This window comes from Plectropomus leopardus, chromosome 3 (assembly GCF_008729295.1).
Source record: "Plectropomus leopardus isolate mb chromosome 3, YSFRI_Pleo_2.0, whole genome shotgun sequence".
In the NCBI taxonomy this organism is placed as follows: domain Eukaryota; kingdom Metazoa; phylum Chordata; class Actinopteri; order Perciformes; family Serranidae; genus Plectropomus; species Plectropomus leopardus.
The window spans coordinates 6,982,173-7,002,023 of record NC_056465.1 but is presented as its reverse complement, the minus strand read 5'-3'; the positions used below and the strand labels follow the sequence as shown (position 1 = coordinate 7,002,023).

The window sequence follows — 19,851 nt, the reverse complement described above, 5'->3', positions numbered from 1 at the left end:
ACTCAGGTATTGTGTTGTCACTAGCACTGAAAAATACATGGCTTGTGTATAAGGCATGTGTTGCAATGAACTGAATGTATCGCAGTGATATGATTATTTTATTTCTCTGCACTACAGCAGTAGCACATTACTAGAGAAAATATTTTTAAAGTCAAAGGACAATTACTGTGAAGCTTTCCTGTGAGAAAGAAACACACAGCAGTGCCACCTTGTGATATTGATGCGTATCCATCCTCTTAATGAAACCACGAGATGATGATGTGATAATGATGGGAATGTTGATTGGATCTAATGATAGAACTCAGGGAGGCAGTTCTGATGAGCCAACATTGTTAACATTTTTCAGACACATGGACTGATTTAGTCTAACATCAACATCAGCTTTACCCCCCACCCCACCACCCCTCTCCTTTCACCCCATGCTAATAGGATCACCTTTTTTTCACAGATTTTTTTGAAAATTGAATTTTAAAGGCTTGGGGATTTTTTTCTTAAAAGAAGACAGAAAAATACAGAAATTGAAGAAACAAACATGGCAAGTATTTAAAATATATGAAAGCATGCACAAAGCTGCACTTGGACATTTCTTAATGTGTCTCAGGTTTTTTTTTTTTTTAAATCTTTGAACATAGCTAGTGTCCAGTTTATGCCTTTACATGACTCGCAAGATGCAGCTTCTTTTTTTTTTGTCTTTATGCACCCCAAAAAACATATGTGTGGTCATACATCATACGCTCAGTTATTCTCACATGTAATGACATAATGACATCCTTAAACATGAAAATCAAAATCTGTTTAGCATCATATTAAAAAAAAACAATTACTGAGTTCACTCAGTGGTAGGAAAAGGTGTCACACCTGTACCTGTCTGCAGCTCATAAGTTTTTTTTTAACACTCTTGCTCCACCTGCAGACCATCCGCGCTACTGCAGACAATCTTTGATGTTCAGAGGAGGGATTCACTCAACACTTTAATGACACTAGCGTTTAAATATGAGACAAATGTAATCATATACCTAAATTAACTTGCACTCTGCTGTAGCTGAACTAGCCCTTTGGCTTGTATTCTGTGTCGCTTTAGAGTAGAGGGATCACACTGTGTCAAAGGCCAAAATGAGTCTTTGAGGAGTTTGTGGTGTGACATTAACCTGGCAGATGACCATGTAGTTGTGTGTGTGTTTGTGTGTGTGTCAACCCTCCTCCGCTCCCACCAAGCACCCAGCTCCCCATAACAGGAAACAGTGAGGTGAGGCCAGGGTTTATGGGCTAATACGGCCTCAAAGGAGCTTCTTGTTTTGCAACAGAGCTGCAGCTCTTCAGGCTTGTTTTCCATATTGGTCTGGCGTGGAACGCTTTGACCCTGGCACAGGGGCAGGAAAACATGACACCGGCCGGAGCTTTGAACGCCGTGGGGACGGACGAGGGGCTGCCAGTGCCCGTGCCCATCTCCTCCCCTTCCCCGGGTTAGGCTGAAACAGGTTGGGCATCAGTGCCAACGACCGCACAACCTGAGAGCTCAACCTGCAGAGCTGAAAATTATATATAAAAAATAGAGTATATAGGCATACATTCATTTTTAGAAAACAGAAATATAGCTATTAGTGAGTTTCTAGTGGATATTTCTAGCATTTTAGCCCAATCAACTTTGTCTCAGCGCAAAACAATGATGAAGTGAGAAATGTGTAAATCCAAATTAGGGACCTATCCTAGAGGGGAAAAAGAAGCTGAGAACAGCCACATGTTTCACACCCTCTTCGGGTTGCTAAAGCAGCAGCAGCAGCAGCAGCAGCAGCAGAGGAATGTAATCAAGAAAACACCTGTTTTCACCCGATTTCATTGAAGTATTTCTTTTAGAGTTGCTGCATCTTTTAAATACATCTCACAGTCTTCATTAGTGGATGAAGATGTCATGGAGACAGACAGCAGGCATTTTTCTTAAACAGACATTTTGACATGATACAGTAGGATAAGCACATGTGTAAATGATAAAAATTATGATAACTTAATTCTATTTAGCTTATTTACTTTTAGGATCCCTTTTATGGCTGGATTCAAATAACAGCCATATTAACAACCAGACAAGTGAGCGTGTATATGGGACGTAATGTTTTGTTACATCAGTCCTGTTTGCAGCAGCAGGGGAAATGTGTTTTCAGCAAACATGCTCTGATAAACCCACAGTACACTACCGGCAACATGTCAGGGCTGTGTGTCTGTTGGCCTCCTTTCCTCTGTCTCCTAGTGGCCATAAATCAACTAATACCGCTTTAATGTTACTCACTGACAACTTAACATGAGCGGTAAAGTCTCTTCTTTTTGTTTTTGAACTACTTGAGTTTATCCAGCATGTAGTTGTCTGTTTGGGAGGGTAAAGCTGCCACCAGCATATTGCTCAATGTAAGACTTTGCCCACCTGTACAACCTCTATAGGAGCATGCCCCAGTGCTGCAGTGTTCCAGCCCGGTGCTGGGTGCAGGCTCTTGGGTGTCCTTCAACATCTTGTCCCCTAAACCCTGTCCTCCTGTGCTCCCTGCCCTCCACCTCAGTGGTTACCCCAAACCTGGAGAGGATGCATGGGGCTGGCAGTGTATGAGTACGTGTGTGTATGTGTGTGTGCGTGCACATATGTGAGGGGGATTGAGGGATGAATGCCATGACTAGTTCGGAATGTTCCAGAGTGTTCCAGAATGTGCGGTCGGAAAGTCTGAGCAGGGAAAAAAGACGAGGAGTAACATGGGTGAGGGGAACAAGACCTTATTGACAGGGCTCGCTCTCTCACACACACCAACACACACACACACACACACACACATTGGACCAATGTCTGCCCAAAGCTCCTGATTCATGCAGATGTTACACCTAATGCGGGGGTTTTAGGAGGGTTGTGGTCCAGCTCCATAAAAAAATTTTTTCTTGTCATGTCCAGTATTGTGTCATGAAGTGAACAATATACAGGTTTACTTTCCAACAAATCATTACACCAGTTTTGTTAAGAGGAATTGTATTTTAAGACCATGTAGAGGTTTTCTGGAGGGTTTTCTCATGAAGATTGTTTCTAAAACATCCAATATGACACTACATTTGGACATCTGTTATTGTAATCATCATTGAAATGATAAAAAAAGGTATTCACTGTACCTATTCAACAGAAAGCAACTTTGCTCTGCCGTAAAAAGAACCACCGCGATGTCCACCCTCATTTTCTGCTGTCAGTGGTCTCTTATGGTTCTCTTTTTAAAAGGATGCATTACATTCGTCATAGGCATTCATAGGCAATTGATAATTAAAGAGGGCTTTAACATATATTGATCTGATGGTAACACAGACTAAAAATGTAATTATTTGCTTGTAAAGGTTTTGCATTTTTATCTATTTAGCAGATACTTTACTAAATTTTTCAAGCCTTGTCCTGCTATTGTGTTATATAATTTTTAATAGTAGCTGATTTCTCATCTGAACTCTTGTCTGGAGTATCCCCCTTACCCACGCAGCACACAACAGATGTTCTCACCTATTTAAAATACTACACGAGGTGTGGTGCCTGGGTAGAATGTGCTGAAAGCAGGATATCAAGCTTTGAAAATTACAGAGCTCATGTAGCTGGCTCGTGATTTAGTAATAAATAACTGATTCTCTTGCTGTTTCTTGAATTTGACAGTTTTGGTGTTGGCTCTTACCAGCACCGAAATTGATTAAGTTCCTTATTCTTGTCATTTATCCAGGTTATTTTCATTGCATCTTTGTGTAAATTACCATACTTCCTCACCCTCTGATGTTAGTATTCTTCCAGTCTTGTGCGAGTCATTTTATAAAAAAGTCATCAACACGCCCTCTCGCTTACTGTGAATTCTGCTGTGAATGACCTGCTCTTTTCACATGTGACAATCAGACATGACACAGACTTTGTACATGGGAGCTGGTTTTGTAAAGTCCATGTACTGGCCAGTCCAACTTATTCAGACATTTGTGCTCTCACGTAAAGATCCTACAGGAAATGTCTAGATATGTTAAGGGTTGCAGTGCATGTGTTAAAGGGACTTTATGTAGCAGTTATTACATCATTTGGTACCCTCCTGCTTGTGTTTGTGTTGTTTGCACTACACAATGGACCATCAGTTGCTGTTGTCCTTGTCCTGTAAGAAAAAACTTTATGCAACAAAATTTGTCTAACAAGAGTGTGTGAATCATTTACACCTGATGATATCTTGAATTCAGTTTGCCCAAACTTGGCTGGTGAATCTTTTATCATGTTTTGAATTTTTGCTGCGATTTGGTTGGTAAAATAAACTAATTTTGAATTTGATGCCATGTTACATACTTTAAACAGTGTTGTATTCTGTCTTTTCAGGATGGATCCTACCTGGCTGAGTTCCTGCTCGCTAAAGGCTACGAGGTGAGAGAGAAATCCAGACTGCAGGCTTAACAGTACCAAGAATTTGGTACTGTGAAAGCTCAGACACACACATACACAGAAATGAATGCAGACACCCCTGAATGCCAACGAACACAGACACACACAGAGCGACATTCCCTCGATAAGCTTGGTCCAGCCGCAGCAGTGTGTGGGAGCTCCTGAGGGATCCTGACGTAATTGTGACTTTGCGCGCGCACTGATTCACACCTTACCCTGATAAGACCCTTTGTGCTGCTTCAGGCCAGTTAACCTCTCACCTTTTACTCCTGGGTCAGACCATTAACAGGGAAATGGTTGTTATTATACGGTCATACGAGTGAGGTCACTAACTTTCACCTGCTGCGGGACATGTTTTCAGGAGCACAAAAAGTCAACAGCCTGTCGAAGGATGAAGAGGTTAACAAGCTGTTTCTGCTACGTAAGGCTTTACCGTTGGTTTCACACCCATGAAAAGTGACTATACATACAGTGCATACACAAACATACGTGTTGCTGCAGCACACATTGTGTTTTCCTGACAGTAGCTGTATGACTTCATTTCCCCTCACATGTGCAGCAGCACACACACAACACACGGCGTCAACCCAGCCTGCCTGGTCAGCTTCGCCATCTGCTGCCTGCCTCAGAGACAGCACAGAGGAAGCAGACCGGGTCCAGGTTGGGGATGCTGCATGTTGAGGGGGTGGGATGTTGGATGGGGGGTGGCATTAAAGAGGAGCGCACAGGCAGGCAGGAAGTGCACAGTGAATAAAGGAAGTAAGGTCAGGGCACAGCGTCCTCCCACTAATGGACTCCCCTCGGATCGGGTTCTGTTATCTTCTCTGAGCAGAGCTTCCTCACACATCCCCCTCAGAACATGCAGTACAGATCACAGATCACAGGCAGCATTAAAAACACAACGAGCCGGAGCCATGAGAAACAATATTGTTGTATCAACTGTTGCAATCCAAAATCCTGCTGGTCCAAAAATCTTTCAGGGAAACACAATAAATCAAAGAATGCCATTACATCACAATATTTTACTTTTTTTAAATGTGTTGTTACAGTTTAAGAAAAATGTTGTTACATAAATCAATAAATATAAAGGAAAAACAAATATATATAGAGCACAGGACAAACAACAGCCACATAAAACCGTACAACTAAATTCAAGAGGTGTCCATGACGTTGTGACATTTATAAGAACCTCCCCAATGTAAGAACAGCCAAGGTAAAACCCTGGTTTATGTTAAGGTCGGAGCAGTAATAGCAAGATGTCAAATGCTTGTTTTATGAATTGCAAGATGAAATGATGTCATTTTATAATGGATTTGACTTAGTTTAGTAGGGGCCTGCATTTCATTGCAGAGCCAGGTTAGTTTGAAAATGGATGTATTCTTAGAAATGTGTCAAAAATTAGGAAAATCATCCAGACCAAACTTTTAATTAGGGTAAAAACTGAACCCACTGGATCTAAGCTGGATCTCCACCAGTAACTGTCAGGGTTACCACAGTCATGGAAAGCCTAAAAAAGTAAAGGCATTTTACCGTGCCATTTTCCAGCCCTGGAAAATTGAAGGAATTAGTAAAAATCATTGAAAGTTTTGGAAAGTCATGGAATTTTGTTGTGTGTAATAAAATTGTTGCAGCAATCTTTCATGGATAACCCTCAAGTTAATATAACATCATGGCAAATATATACTCTGTAGTTTTTGACTTAATGTAGCTCTAATGTGCATTGATGTGACATTGTTTTGTCATCACGTACATTTCTTAATTTTCTCCTCGCGTTCCGTCTCTCCCTCCCTGTATGCCTGCAAGCTGAAATTACATTTGAATATGAGTTTGATCTGATATGATATGAACACCAGGCAAGTTTGGCATGAAAAAAGAAGTACCAGTCCTTGAAAAGTTATGGAAAAGTTTTAGATTTTGTCCATTAAAATGTGTGGGAACCCTAAACTATAACACTATACTCATACAGATACACAGACAGCTTCATGAGTCTGTAGCTGTCAGGTGTCATTATACTGTTCTTAATCTTTTCCCAATTTTATGTGTAGAATAGCTTCTAGCTTTCAGTCATATTTACCATGCAAAATTCTGATTGATGAACAAATATGAGTTGATGAAGCTTTATGATATAAACCCACCCTTTGTGTGCGTGTTTGAGCTGGTAACCTTATCTTTGGCGATTGTCGCCAGGTGGTTCAGACGATATTTGCATAAAGTTAAATTTTACTCAGCTTGCTCTGTCCTGCTGCTGGCCAGCTTTTGAGTCTTTGAGTTGCGGTTGCCACGGTAACCATTTTATTTGCATTTTTTCTTGACAACGACTGACACCTTCTCGCTTCTTCAGTCAGTGGTGGTAACTCAACTATATCTAGCAGCTGCTTCACAGTAAAAGCAACGATTAGCAGTCTTTCCTTCAGTGGAAGCTTTTATTGAGAAGGAGCTGCCTTTTGCAGTTTGCATTTACAACATACTAACATAAAAAAGTAATTGTTTTGAGACTATATGAATGTGGTCTTCAAAGTAACCAAGCATGGTTATAAAGAGGTCTCAATAACTATTGTAAAATAAAAGAAATATAGTTTTATAACGCCTATCTCTTTCTCCCACAGGTTCATGGTATTGTGCGTCGTTCCAGCTCCTTCAACACAGGTCGCATTGAGCATCTTTACCAAAACCCCCAGACGCACACTGAAGGCAGTAAGTGTCCTGTCTACACAAACAGTGACACATTAACTCAACCCCTTTTGATATTGTCTATCACCTTACAAATTTTCAATCCAATTTCTTTTGTTTTGTCATTTTGGTGGAATCTTGTTAAATTCTTTCACCTAGAAATGGACTTTTATCATGTGTCTCTGTCTTAGTTTTAACCAATCTTACAGAATACTGTTCCTCCAAATGCAGAAGCTGTGGATCTTAAACAACAAGTTACTTAAGCTCTATTCTTTGGTATTTCCCTTACTTAAAAACCCTCACCACCAACCTTTAAATATTAAACTGCATAAAAATATAAACAAAGGCATTCTACTGTATGTGCTATTTAAGTTTTAGGACCGTATGAATGACAGCTTGGTAAAGCCTTATTTGAAAACACTTCCTCCAGACAGTACTACAGCCTAATGTCATGCACAGATTAGAAATCATAAGTGACGGTTTTCACAGTAACACCATGCCAAATGACAGAAAAGAATTGTAGGGAATTAGACATACCAGATCTTAGCTGACTTACCACCATAATCAGCTGGCTGTGAGATTACATTTATCTATGAGGCATCACATTTAGAGATCTGGTTGATGATTGAATATGTAAGAAGAACCAGTGAGTATACATTTGTGTGGGTGTATCAGTGTGTGTTTTCCGCCGTCTTTGCCAGACATGAAGCTGCATTATGGCGATCTGACTGACAGCACGTGCCTGGTGAAGATCATCAACCAAGTGAAGCCTACAGAGATCTACAACCTTGGCGCTCAGAGTCATGTCAAGGTAGTGTGTGATCCCACAAACACATCAGCACTCTCACTCTGTTTCTCCAAATGGAGGCCACCTTTCATTTACAAGCTTTCAGATAAACATTGTTAACTTTGCCTTCTGTGGAATCACTGCACATGGGTTTGTTTTTAAGAGCCAAAGAAAAGAGCTGATAACAGTCCTAATAACAGAGCACATGAGTAACAGGGTTGGGGTTATTTTTTACTTCCATGGTAAAACTGGTCTCAGTTTTGTGCCATGAAGCACTTGTCCTTGTGACAAAACAAAAGATTTCCAGTTAAATCTGAGCTGACTCACAATGTAAAATGGCAGTAGAGATTGCAAACCGTTTTGGGTGATGATCTGGTGTGATTTTTCCATCATGGAAAACAGTTTCTATTTGTTTTTTGTAGGTTTAATTCAAAGGCACTCTGCCATCACATTATAATAGATTTTTGAACAGAGGCTGTTTGATAATCCTCCTTATTGTTGCAGACAAAGGCATTCTAAAGAGTAAAAATTGAGATTCTGTTATTTTGTTAAATTGGTCAGAGATTCGGATGTGTTATGCTGGTAGTTTTAGCATCAAGTGGTAAGCCCCAACTGTAGATGAGGAGTAGGCTCACTTCTTTCTAACTCGGCAAGCCCAGATTTTTGTTATGTTTTTGTGTTGTCTGTCCATCCCCTTCTCGTAAACACGATATCTCAAGAAGGCCATAGGGGAGTTCTTCAAATTTGGCATGAACGTCCACTTGGACTCCATGATGAAATGAATGTTGGGTGGTCAAAGGTCACTGTGACTTCAAAAACATGTTTTTTGCTATGGATCAATAATCAATATGCTAATTATGACAAAATTTTACACAAATGTGTAATAGAAAAAAATAATTATGGAGCGGTGTCATTTTTATCCAAAGATCAAAGTTGTTAATGTCTGTTACATGTTATGCAAAACACTTTTACTTGCTTTATCAATATTATTCAGCATTATTCAACCATAACGGAGGAACAGAAGGGGAGACGTTTAATTAGTGGGGAAACTATGAAAACAGTTGAAACTTAATGGATGCCAGTTTCTCCATAAATGTAGTTCAGTGTGTTTGAGTGCCAGTGTGTGCATATGGTCAGCACTGACTGCTGCTGTGAATGGTTGAAAGCAGATGATGTTAAAAAGGGACTCAGTTCTGGGAAGTGAGCAGCTCATGTGCGGAGGTCGCTGGAGCTGATGGGACAGGAAGTAATGTTTTCTTGGATGGGTCAGTCTGTGCCACAATGTCCTTTTTGTCTCGGAGCTCCGCTGTGATCCCAGGAGATCCCTTGGCGCCGCCCCCCTCCCCCACTCTCATCCTCCTGCCCCTCCACACCGGGATCTGACACACAGTCTCCAGGCAGTGCTGATCCTCCTTCAGCATGGCGGTTTGGGTGGGACAGGGAGCCAAGAGCTTAGTCAGATCATAGATAATAAGGCCATTTGTAATGTGAACATGAGACAGTGCTTTTCAATAGTAGTAGTTTCTTCATTGAATCCAGCCACATTTGGATAATTGGAATCATTTCATCATCCACTTCAACTTTGTTTCCAGTATTTGAATCCCTGATTTAACTGGAAGAACCAGGTCAGCCCGTCTCTCTGGGGTGTAGTTAAATTTCGACTCAAAAGAATAATTCATTAATTTATTGGTATAATCAAGAGATTATACAGACAAATATTTCCTGGTAAAGTATGACGTAAGAAATCTTCCTTTAATCACTTTTTTTTTTGCACTTTTAGGCAAAAGAATGCCAAAACAAGCTGAAAGGCAAAACATTTTCGCCTGATTAAATAGTTGTGGCTAAAAATATTAGCAAACAGTTGCTTATTTACAGAGCAACATGAGTAATCTTGTGTTCACCTAATGAACATGTCCAGTATTCACACTCCTTTGAGCTCAGGTTTGGTCTCCACTAACTCCTGAGGAAACTCTTTGTCTGTCAAGCTGCTAAATGCTCCACTTTCTTTACCAGCTACTCTAAAACTGTCTCTGTCTTTTGTTTGGTGTGCGACAGTAAGTGGCATTATCAGAGCTTGTTTTCTGTTGTTGATAGAAAATTAAGTGTTTAGATAATAAACTAATTGTTAAATTCATGTAAAAATGCAAGGAATAGCAGTGGCTCTCAGATCCAGTCAGGTTGTAGGCATCTCAAGAGGGGGCTTAGAACATAAGGTGGCCCTCTATGCTGACGACCTCTTACTGTTTATCTCTGACCCAGACAGATCAACCCCTGTGGTGTTAGCTTTGCTGAAACAGTTTGGGCAGATTTCAGGCTACAAATTAAACTATAATAAGAGTGAAGTTTTCCCCATTAACCATGCTGCTTCAACATATCCCCTTTCAAATTTGCCATTTAGGACATCTCCAGAATGCTTTAGATATCTTGGTGTTTGTATAACTAAGAACCACTCAGATTTGTTTAAGTGTAACTTTACTCCTTCGCTGGTACATTTGACTCAAGATCTTCAGCGTTGGTCTCTCTTACCTTTATCTCTCGCTGGTAGGATAAATTGTATAAAAATGAATGTTCTCCCTAAGTTTCTATATCTTTTTCAATGTTTACCAGTCTTAATCCCAAAACACTTTTTTCAATCACTTGATAGCTCTATATCCCAGTTTATATGGAACAACAAAACACCCAGAATCAGAAAGAGCATCCTACAAAAAAACAAAGAAATGGGGGGTTTAGCATTACCAAATTGTTTATATTATTACTGGGCTGCAAACATTCGGACCATGTTACACTGGTGCCATATTGACAATCAAGCCTTGCCATGGTTACAAGTGGAAGCCACTTCGTGTGGGTCTTCTTCGTTGATGTCTCTTTTGTGCTTCCCCTTGACGTTATCCTCATCATCTTATTCCAATAATGTTGTGGTTAAAAATAGTCTGAAGATCTGGGCCCAAATTAAACGTCACTTTGGATCTCAGGTAATACCCCTATTGACCCCCATAAATTCCAACCCTCTATTTCCCCCCTCTATTACTGACAGAACTTTTGCTACCTGGGAAGATCATGGGATTATTTCTGTAAAGCACCTTTATATCAGTGGAACCTTTGCATCTTTTAATCAATTGGTTTCTATTTACAACCTTCCAAGGACCCATTTTTTCAGGTACTTGCAGGTCAGAGACTTCATTCGAAATCGGTTTCCTGGCTTTCCTGCTCTCCCGCCTCTGACTTTGTCTGATACAATTTTTGGTATAAATCCTCACCTTAAAGGTACCATTTCCAAATTATATGACACCTTTTTCACTTGCCAGACTTCGTCCTCTGATAATCTCCGCACCTCCTGGTCTGAGGATCTTGGCATAGAGATAGAGACTGATGTTTGGCAGTCTGTTTTGAAACGCATCCACACATCATCTGTTTGTGCCCGCCATGGTGTCATACAGTGTAAGATAGTTCATAGAGTCCACTGGTCTAAAAGTAAATTATCTCGCATATTCCCTGGCATAGACCCTAATTGTGATAAATGTCGTCTAGGACCTGCTGACCTCACCCACATGTTTTGGTCGTGTCCTGCTCTGTCTGCATTCTGGAATTCTGTTTTTGATTCACTTTCAGCCAGCACATCTGTTAATATTCACCCATCGCCTTTAGTTGGCTTGTTTGGTGTCCTGCCCCTTGTCCACTCGCTGCCATCCTACTCTTCTGAACTTGTTGCCTTTTTGACACTACTAGCAAGGCGTGTAATTCTGATGCATTGGAAGAGCCCCCATCCACCCTCCCATTCTCACTGGATAAAAGACGCCCTTTTTTTTATGAAATTGGAGAAAATAAAACACTGTCTTCGAGGTTCCAACGTTAAGTTTTCTAAAATTTGGCTCCCCTTCCTAGAACATGTCAGGTCCATTCAGTTGAATATTGTCCCCATCAGTGGTGCGCCCCCCGCCACTGTACCACCATCCTGAACCTTCTGGCCTGCTAACCCTGCTTTTCCAGTGCTAGTGGTACATCTGCATTGAGCAGGTCATTTTGCATTTGTGATTACGCATGCACTCATTATCTGCTTTTTTTTTTTTTTTTTTTGTCTGTTTACTTGTCTTTGTCTTTGTTTTTGTTTCTTATTTCCTGCTGTTGTTGTTGTCCTTGTAGTTATTATTTATGATTACCTTTTAAGACTGTACTGCTTGTTCCCATGTTTTTTTTTTGTTTTTTTTTTTTCCTTTTCTCTATGAATGTCTCTACAAACAGCCTTGCTGTGCTGTATTATTTGTCTAGTTTTCTGCCAATTTTATCTTTTACGGACATGTATGGCCTTACACAAGTTTGTGTTTTTGAAGTTTTGTATAAAAATTTCTTGAAAATCTCATAAATAAATCATATGTAAAAAAAAAAAAAAATGCAAGGAATTCTTTGGATGCAGCTCATCCATTTAGAGGATTTACTGCATTCCCATGTTTCATTGCATTGTAAACTGAATATATTTGGATTTGGACCATTGGTTGGACACAACAACACAGTTAGAGACCTCACAATGGCCACAAAGGAATTGCAGTAGGTGTTTTTTTTTTTAAACTATTTCCTGACATTTCTTTTAGACCATATGATTAATCGAGAAAATATTTGACGTATAAAGCTGTAATGAAAATAATGCTTAGTTGTAGGCCAAGATGAGTTTTAGATTATGGCCTCACTAAGAAGTATTTTTGTTTTAAAATGCATCACTATTAAGCATGGAACCTCTTAAAGGGAGACCTCTGAAAATGTTGACCCCATTTTAGTTTAAAACTATAGTTATTTATTAGCCTGGACAGGTAGAAACGTAGACTTTTATAAACAATGATGCAGACACCCAAGATTGCTTCCTGATCGGGTCTTTTCAGTTATGTGTCAAGTCAAAACATTATAGCTAGATCTGAATTCCTTTTGTGATTTTATCCTCCTTTTGTTGGCACTCCTTTCCTACCACCATGGCTTCCTCAGACGATGGATAATGCTCCCCCTATTCTGATATGTTGCCAGATTTACTTTGTAACAACTCCCAATCTGTTTTCTGCCATGTTGACTGCCTTACACTTGTATTACTTTCATTAACAGTTTAACCTCTTCGTTGGTCCAAGCAAAGAAATCTCTGGTCTTACTTTTGCCATCTCTGTAGTATTTTCTGTAACTAACTGCAGATTAGACAATCTGCTAAGATTGCTGATGTTCTAATTACATCAAAATGGGACTAAGAATTAAGAGTGAAAAAAAGGATTGCAGAAAACGCAGAAAGAAAGGAAGAGAGTGGGAAAATGAGTGAGAAGGGAGACGAATGATGACTCCTCTCTCCACATCCTTTGTGGTCAGAGGCCGTGACTCTGCTCCCACCTCCCACATGGTAGATCATCATTGGGCCACACACGCACACTGAGTGACAGAAAATCCCTGTACCTGTTGGAGGTTCTTCTGTGTTTATTTGTTTCCACACCAATATACCCGGCGCTGGTAGCTCCTCACCACATGCTGCCCGCTATGAACAGCTGAGCCGGCTGGATTACTGGCAGCAGTGGTGTGGAGCATTTTCCAGTCTGTCCCACCACAGAGGAAAAGATCACTCACACCAGCGACTCAGCATCTCTCTCTTCCTTCCCATCAGCCCTCTCCTCACTGCCGTCATCTTACAGGGAATCCCTTTTGAATTATTTGAGTTGTACTGTCGGTTTAAGATGGGGTGTCTGTGTGTGTGGGTGCTGGTTTCCGCTGGAGAGAGTCATCACTGAGAACAGAGTGAAGGCTATTTTGCAATGCTGAAGGGGCGGAGGTGGACAGGGAATAGTGGACGGACACTGGAGGGGCAGAAAGGCAGCCAGCTGCAGTATCAAAAGACCAGCTCACAAACAAAACAGAGAGGATATTATGTCTTTCTGTGTGACTGTAACAGCAGACAAGTTGATCAATTTCATCTTTGTGCTCAAGCATCTTTCCTTAAAACAATACTCCAAATAAATCGCAGGAAAGATGGCCAAAAAAAGCATTCTTCATTTTCTGGTGAATTCATTATTGTAGTGCTTCGCACAAACTCAACTTGGCTAACCTGTGGGGATGGATTGAATCCAATTAGCATAATCTGAAAAGCTAATACTTAAAACCTCTGAGGATTAATTGGACAAACTGTGAACTACTTCACTGTTCGCAGAGGAAGAGAGGAAAAGTCTTCAGCCATCCAATTGGCTGTGCTTGTGGTGCGATGTATAGTAGTGTTTTGACTTTTAACCTGATGATGGTGCTATGGGTAAAATCAAGGGATCAACAAAATCACAAGGCATCTCAAGACTAAAACCTAAATCGCAATATCCACATACAAATTTACATTACTTATATCTACAGTGGGAAGAACTTCATCTTCCTAGAACCTATCCTCTCAGGCAGTGCATATCACCAGGCTATATTGCTCGGACTTAGCTTCTCCAACTGTCCATTTTAACCCTCTGAGACCCACATTTTTTCCATTTTTTAAGGGGCATGGTGGTGGATCTTTATGTGGAGATTGCAGGTCAATCGTATATGCCATGTAGAAGTTATCTGAAAGCAGGGAACCTGATTAATTTGCAACTCGTCAGTGTGTCAAGTGTTTCTAGTCAAAATAGATAATAAACATTGTTTAGGTGGGGTGCCTATTAAAACTTTAAAAGTTTAAAGTGTGTTAGGGCTTAAAACATTATGGTGGAAGTATATGATGGCCATCACCATGCTCACTTATGTCTCATAAGTTGGCACAGTTGGATTGATACCATTTGATACCATTTGAATTTTTTTCCATTTGGTACATACCTCACGAAGACACCGAGACCTTGAGGAACACCAATAAATGCTTTGATTTGGTATCAAAAACTTTTGACATTTGTAGATTTCTTTAAATATTGCAGTTTTGGGGCAACATTCACCCTAGGCCACATGGGACTAGCATTAAGTGGGTAGATCTGTAAAGGGGGGACTCACAGGTAAACATAGAATCCATTTCCTTACAGATATCTTAAGATGAGAAGTCAGGGGACCCATTTGAAATGTGCTGTCTTTCCTTCGTCAAACTATGGGGTGTTATTTAGCCCCCTTCCTGAGAAGCTAGCATGACATGATTGATACCAGTGGATTCCTCCGTTCTACAGCCTCTTTAAGACATCAATATCTGCCAAGATTGCCAGCGACCCAGTGGGTCTGGGATGATTATGGCTAAGTGATTTCTAATCTATTGCCCAAAACAAGCCATTTTGTTTAGCAGTGCTTCATAGCATAGTAGGAAGCACAGAGGTTACCTAATAGAAGACGGTAAAGTTTGTCTGTCCTGGTTTGCTCTGCCATGTGTGAAAGCCAGCCTGTTTTCACAGCCAATGCTTCATCCAGAACTTCTATGTCTTGTTGCTTTTTCTGGTCAGAAACTTTCAGGAATTCATGTTTGAATGACAGTTTTGTGGTCAGCTGAGACTCATGTAGTAGTACAGGTAATGTGTTTAATGTGTGGACTTCACTGACCAAAATAGACCAAAACCTTAATTAGAGTTGCAGTCTCCAAATTGGAGAATTTTCTTTATATAGTGTATTATTAGCTTGTAGCAGGAAGTGCTACAAGTAAAACCACCACAAACACATGGATGAATTTGATGTCTTTGTTCTTACAATTTAACAGCCAAATGGAAAAAGAGACAAGGAAAAAGAAAAAGAAATAATGCAATAAATATAATTCAAATTCATAAATTATGCATCTTTCTGACAGTATTTAGAATATTTTGAAAATTGTACTGGTAAAATATGCATGAACAACGATTCTGAATAGGGAAGTGCTTACAGGCTGCTCATAGTAATCTGTTTTTCATCTGAGGGTTCAACACGACCCCTTTGTGTTCTACCACTGAAGCGCTTCACAGGAAAGCCGTGAACAAAACCCCTCAACGTTGCTCTCTCTGTGCGAGGTCTCCCACCTGCAGCTGTCACAGCAGACACGCAGGGAGACGGGATGAATTATTAGCACACCTCTCTCATGACAGAGAAAATGACATGATGTGGAGGAGGGGCCAGGAGGGGGGAATGAAGAGACAGAGAAGGTGGAAAGAGTTTTGGGAGGTGAGAGGGTAAATAAAATGAAGCAGCAGTAGGTTTCCACTTCATTGTTTTGATGGCTTTTAAAGACAAAAGTGCAGATTGCATCCAGGAGACAGACTTCCTACATTTATATCCTTCATTATCCATATCCGAATTCCTCCTCAGAAGGATTTATCATCTTACTATTATCTTCTTACAGCTCGCGCTCTCTGTGCTACCCTTTGGTCTCTCCCCCATCCGGGTTTGCAGAAGCTCCCACGCCAGAGACACACACAGGATTTAACACGCCTGTTTCCCCACAAAGCTCTGCACTGTTTTCTCACTGTGTTGATGCGTTTATAGGCCTGAAGCAGCTATTGTGCAGCCTGCCAGCAGTTTACGCTCACACTAAGGCGGTAATACCACTACTTACTACAGTTTGTGGGCATGTTATGCAATCCTTGTAACTTGTTAGTAATGTGATTCAGTTGTTTTGACTCCCTGTGTGTCATCCAGTAGTGGGTAATGTGTGGGTCGGGGATGTTGCAGTGTTTTTAGACCCACAATTTCCTGCCTTATTAGCCTTCTAACTGTTGCGAAGGCATTTGTAGACATGACCCTTTCCAATTCTGCTTCAAAAAAGTGTCACTCTGCTTTCAAGTGAAAACCATGTGTCTCCTAATTTGAGGATTTTTGTTTACAGATAAACTGAAATATTAAATGTTCTTTTATGGGTTAGGATTATTCATCAGAGGCTGATAAAACTTTGTGGTAAAACCTATTGGATGACTGAAACAATGTGTTGTCACGAGGCAAAAAATAAGATCTTAAATTCATGTAAAATTGATATATTTGAGAAACATGTTTTTCCCAGGACTGCAACAGTAAATCCCCAAACTTTCCCTCTTCTTGGGCCAATACAATGATTTTAAAAAAAAAAAAAAACCCCATGGGATTATGTAAGAAATGCTTTGTCAGAAAGCTTAAAACAAGATTGTGCTTAGATCGTGAAAAGTTAACTCATCACAAATGCCAATACTTTTGCTTCCCATAGTAAAAAAACCTTTTGATTATCTCAAGATTGTGTTGTTGCAAATTTTAAAACATCTTGAACATGGTTGTCATGGACATTGTATATAATTTTGTTATCACCATTTTTCCAGCGTTGTAAAAAGAAAAACAAAACACTATTAGATCTTCACAAAAAAGCAGAAAAGGCTCAAAACAAAACTGCTTTAACTAACTTGGAGAAAACTGAAATCCTTCAGAAGAATGGATTGACAACATTGACAATTTTGGATATGCCAATTCTTTATTCTCCTGCTTTTAGGGATAGAAACCTATTAGGTTATCTCATAAATTCATTTAAGGTTCAATGTGTGGGGTTTAGGAGGGAGTTAGAGGGATACACACTGGCGAAAAGGGAATTTGAATAATATGTTTCCTTAAGTGAATAATTAGCTGAAAATAAGTAATAATTGTTGTGTTTTTGTTACCTTAGAATGAGCCGTTTATGTCCACATAGGGAGCGGATTGAAAAAAAGTGATTTTAATGTGAAACTGCTTTATTCTGTGTTTTCATCAGTTTAGATGAACTGGTCCATTTCTTTTGGAGAGGAGGAGACCTCTGTGGATAATTTATCTTCCAGTAAAATACTCCTGTCTGGATCTTTAGTTATCAGAGTTAAAAGGTGAGCACATTAGCAGGTGCTAGGCTGACAGCCCATCTCCGACATGCCAAACTCGGTTGGAGATTTGATTTTGTATCATGAAACTGCTTTATTCAGTGTTTTTAATGATTTAAGTCACTAATTCTGTCTTTTTTGGACAGGAAGAGAACTCTGCAGATAATTTGGCTCCTTGTGAAAACAAACTGAACAATAAACACTGAGGGAATTGTTACCAGGAGAAATTTCAGCTGGTTGCAATCTGCAATCACCACTCACCACTAGATGCCACTAAATCTCCCTAAATCCTACACACTGTGCCTTTAATACAAACAAGTTCCTTCCGTAGTCCATAAAATGTTTTGGAGAAACCTGGTTTTCAGAACAGCAATGAACCGCTTAGTGAATGATGAGCGGTCTCGTCTCTGTAACAGCCCATTGGCCTGGTTTACTCACTCTCTGATTGGTGTTTATATTATTCCCATCCAATCAGCCCTCGGTGGCACGCTTGCTGCGGTGTGTGTATCTCTCAGGGATAAAGACTCGCCTGGAACCAAATTAGCACATTCCCCACTGAAGTATGTGTTTTCTGTCTCTTAGGACTCATTAGCCGCGTGTGTGCGGTTTGCGTGTATTTAAGGTGCCATGTTTTCCATTGTTTTAAAATTGCCGCTCAGGAATCAGAATCCTGGTGGTTTTGGCCAAATGGAGATGCAGTATAATCTCAGGGCCCACATTTTCTCATGCGTCCCGCCTATTGAATGAGCAGAAACAGGACTGTGTTGCGTTGGTGGCCTGGTAGTCAGCAGTCAGAATAGCTCCCTGAGCAGGCCGATCCCTGTTTTGAAAGGTTAGGCCTTCGTACGAGGCAGCCCGCCTGGCCTGGATCGAAAGTGAACTTTAGCTTAAGAATAGTCCCTTTTGTGCCAAGAGAAACAAGTCTGCACTTTCCTCGTTCAGAGTCAGGGAATGTTTAGTGGTTGTGCTCTGTGGGTCAGATTCGTTGCTCCACTCATGAGTCAGTTCTTTTTCTGTTTTCCAGCAAAGTTGTAACACATGGAAACATGCAGTTTGGGAAAGAAGGAGAAGAGGGGGTGGTGGTGGGGGGGCTTTTTGAGGTTTGTTAAGTAAATACACTGAGTCAATAAATAGTATCACAAAGCTAAATATGATTGCATCTAAGTCTGTATCTTAAATCAAACCCCAAATATTCCAGATCAACTGTCTTGTTCGTGTGACATACGCAAGCCAAAATAAACAGAGCAGCATGTAGTTTCACCTGTGATTTATAGATGGCAGCAGTGAGCCACAGTGGATGACTCCCCTGACAGTTCCAGTCAGCTGTTAAACAGCAGCGCTCCCAGAACGGTTTGGGGAATAAATTGTCATCACATGTCAATGTTCAATCATTTTCAAAGGTTTTGTTCTTTATTTTTATTTCAACAAAAGAAGAAAAACAACACAATTTATTAGAAAAATTGACTCAAGTCATTCAGGTATTAAAATAAAAGTGCTTTAAAGATAAATAAATTAGTCAATAGAGCATTAATCAATAACAGTTATTTTTAGCAGTGATGAAGCAAAATGCATAACACTCAAAGGTCCTAGCTTCTCAATTGTGAAGATTTGCAGCTATAAATTTAAAACTAAAGGGTGCAGATTTATTTTTAAAAAATCACGTTTTTGTGTTTATTTTTCATTTGTTTATTGATCTAATTTTTGATTGATAACAAAAGAGATTACTACTAATTAAAATTTCTTATTTCTTAAATATAAACAACAAAAGTTTAGATAATTTTGATAATGATTATTTATTGATCCATGAATGAATGAATCCGTTAATAGCACGAAGCGCTGAAGAGGATTTTCTCATTTTCACTGTTTTGTTGTGATACTGTAGATTTCAAACAGTTTGTTGAACAAAACAAGACATTTGAAAATGTCACTTTATGCTTCAGGAACTTGTAATGGACGTTTCATTGTTTTTACTGACATTTTATAGACAAAAGGAAGAGTTGATTATTTGAAATCAATCAATATTTTATTTATATTTATATTTATTTCACCATTTTTGACTATTGTTTTTCATTATTAATTTTTCACACAAAAATGCAAAACTCTCTCAGCTTCCAGCTTCTCAAATTTGTAAATTTTCTTCTTGTCTTTGTCATGTATAAAAATAAACAGATTTTGGACAGATTTTTTAAGGCATTAGGCTCTAAAAAAAAAAAAGCACATTTTCACAATTATTTAATATTTTATGGACAAAA

General features: G+C 39.7%; 1 protein-coding gene across 1 annotated transcript in view; it reads left to right on the top strand.

Moving 5' to 3' along the window:
* The window catches only part of gmds (GDP-mannose 4,6-dehydratase), a 201,396-nt gene that overhangs the window by 11,582 nt on the left and 169,963 nt on the right, over positions 1–19,851 (top strand). The window contains exons 2-4 of the mRNA XM_042512148.1: positions 4,349–4,393; positions 7,018–7,105; positions 7,783–7,892. Coding sequence (XP_042368082.1) covers positions 4,349–4,393; positions 7,018–7,105; positions 7,783–7,892 — 243 coding nt within the window. The remainder of the gene's footprint in view (positions 1–4,348; positions 4,394–7,017; positions 7,106–7,782; positions 7,893–19,851) is intronic.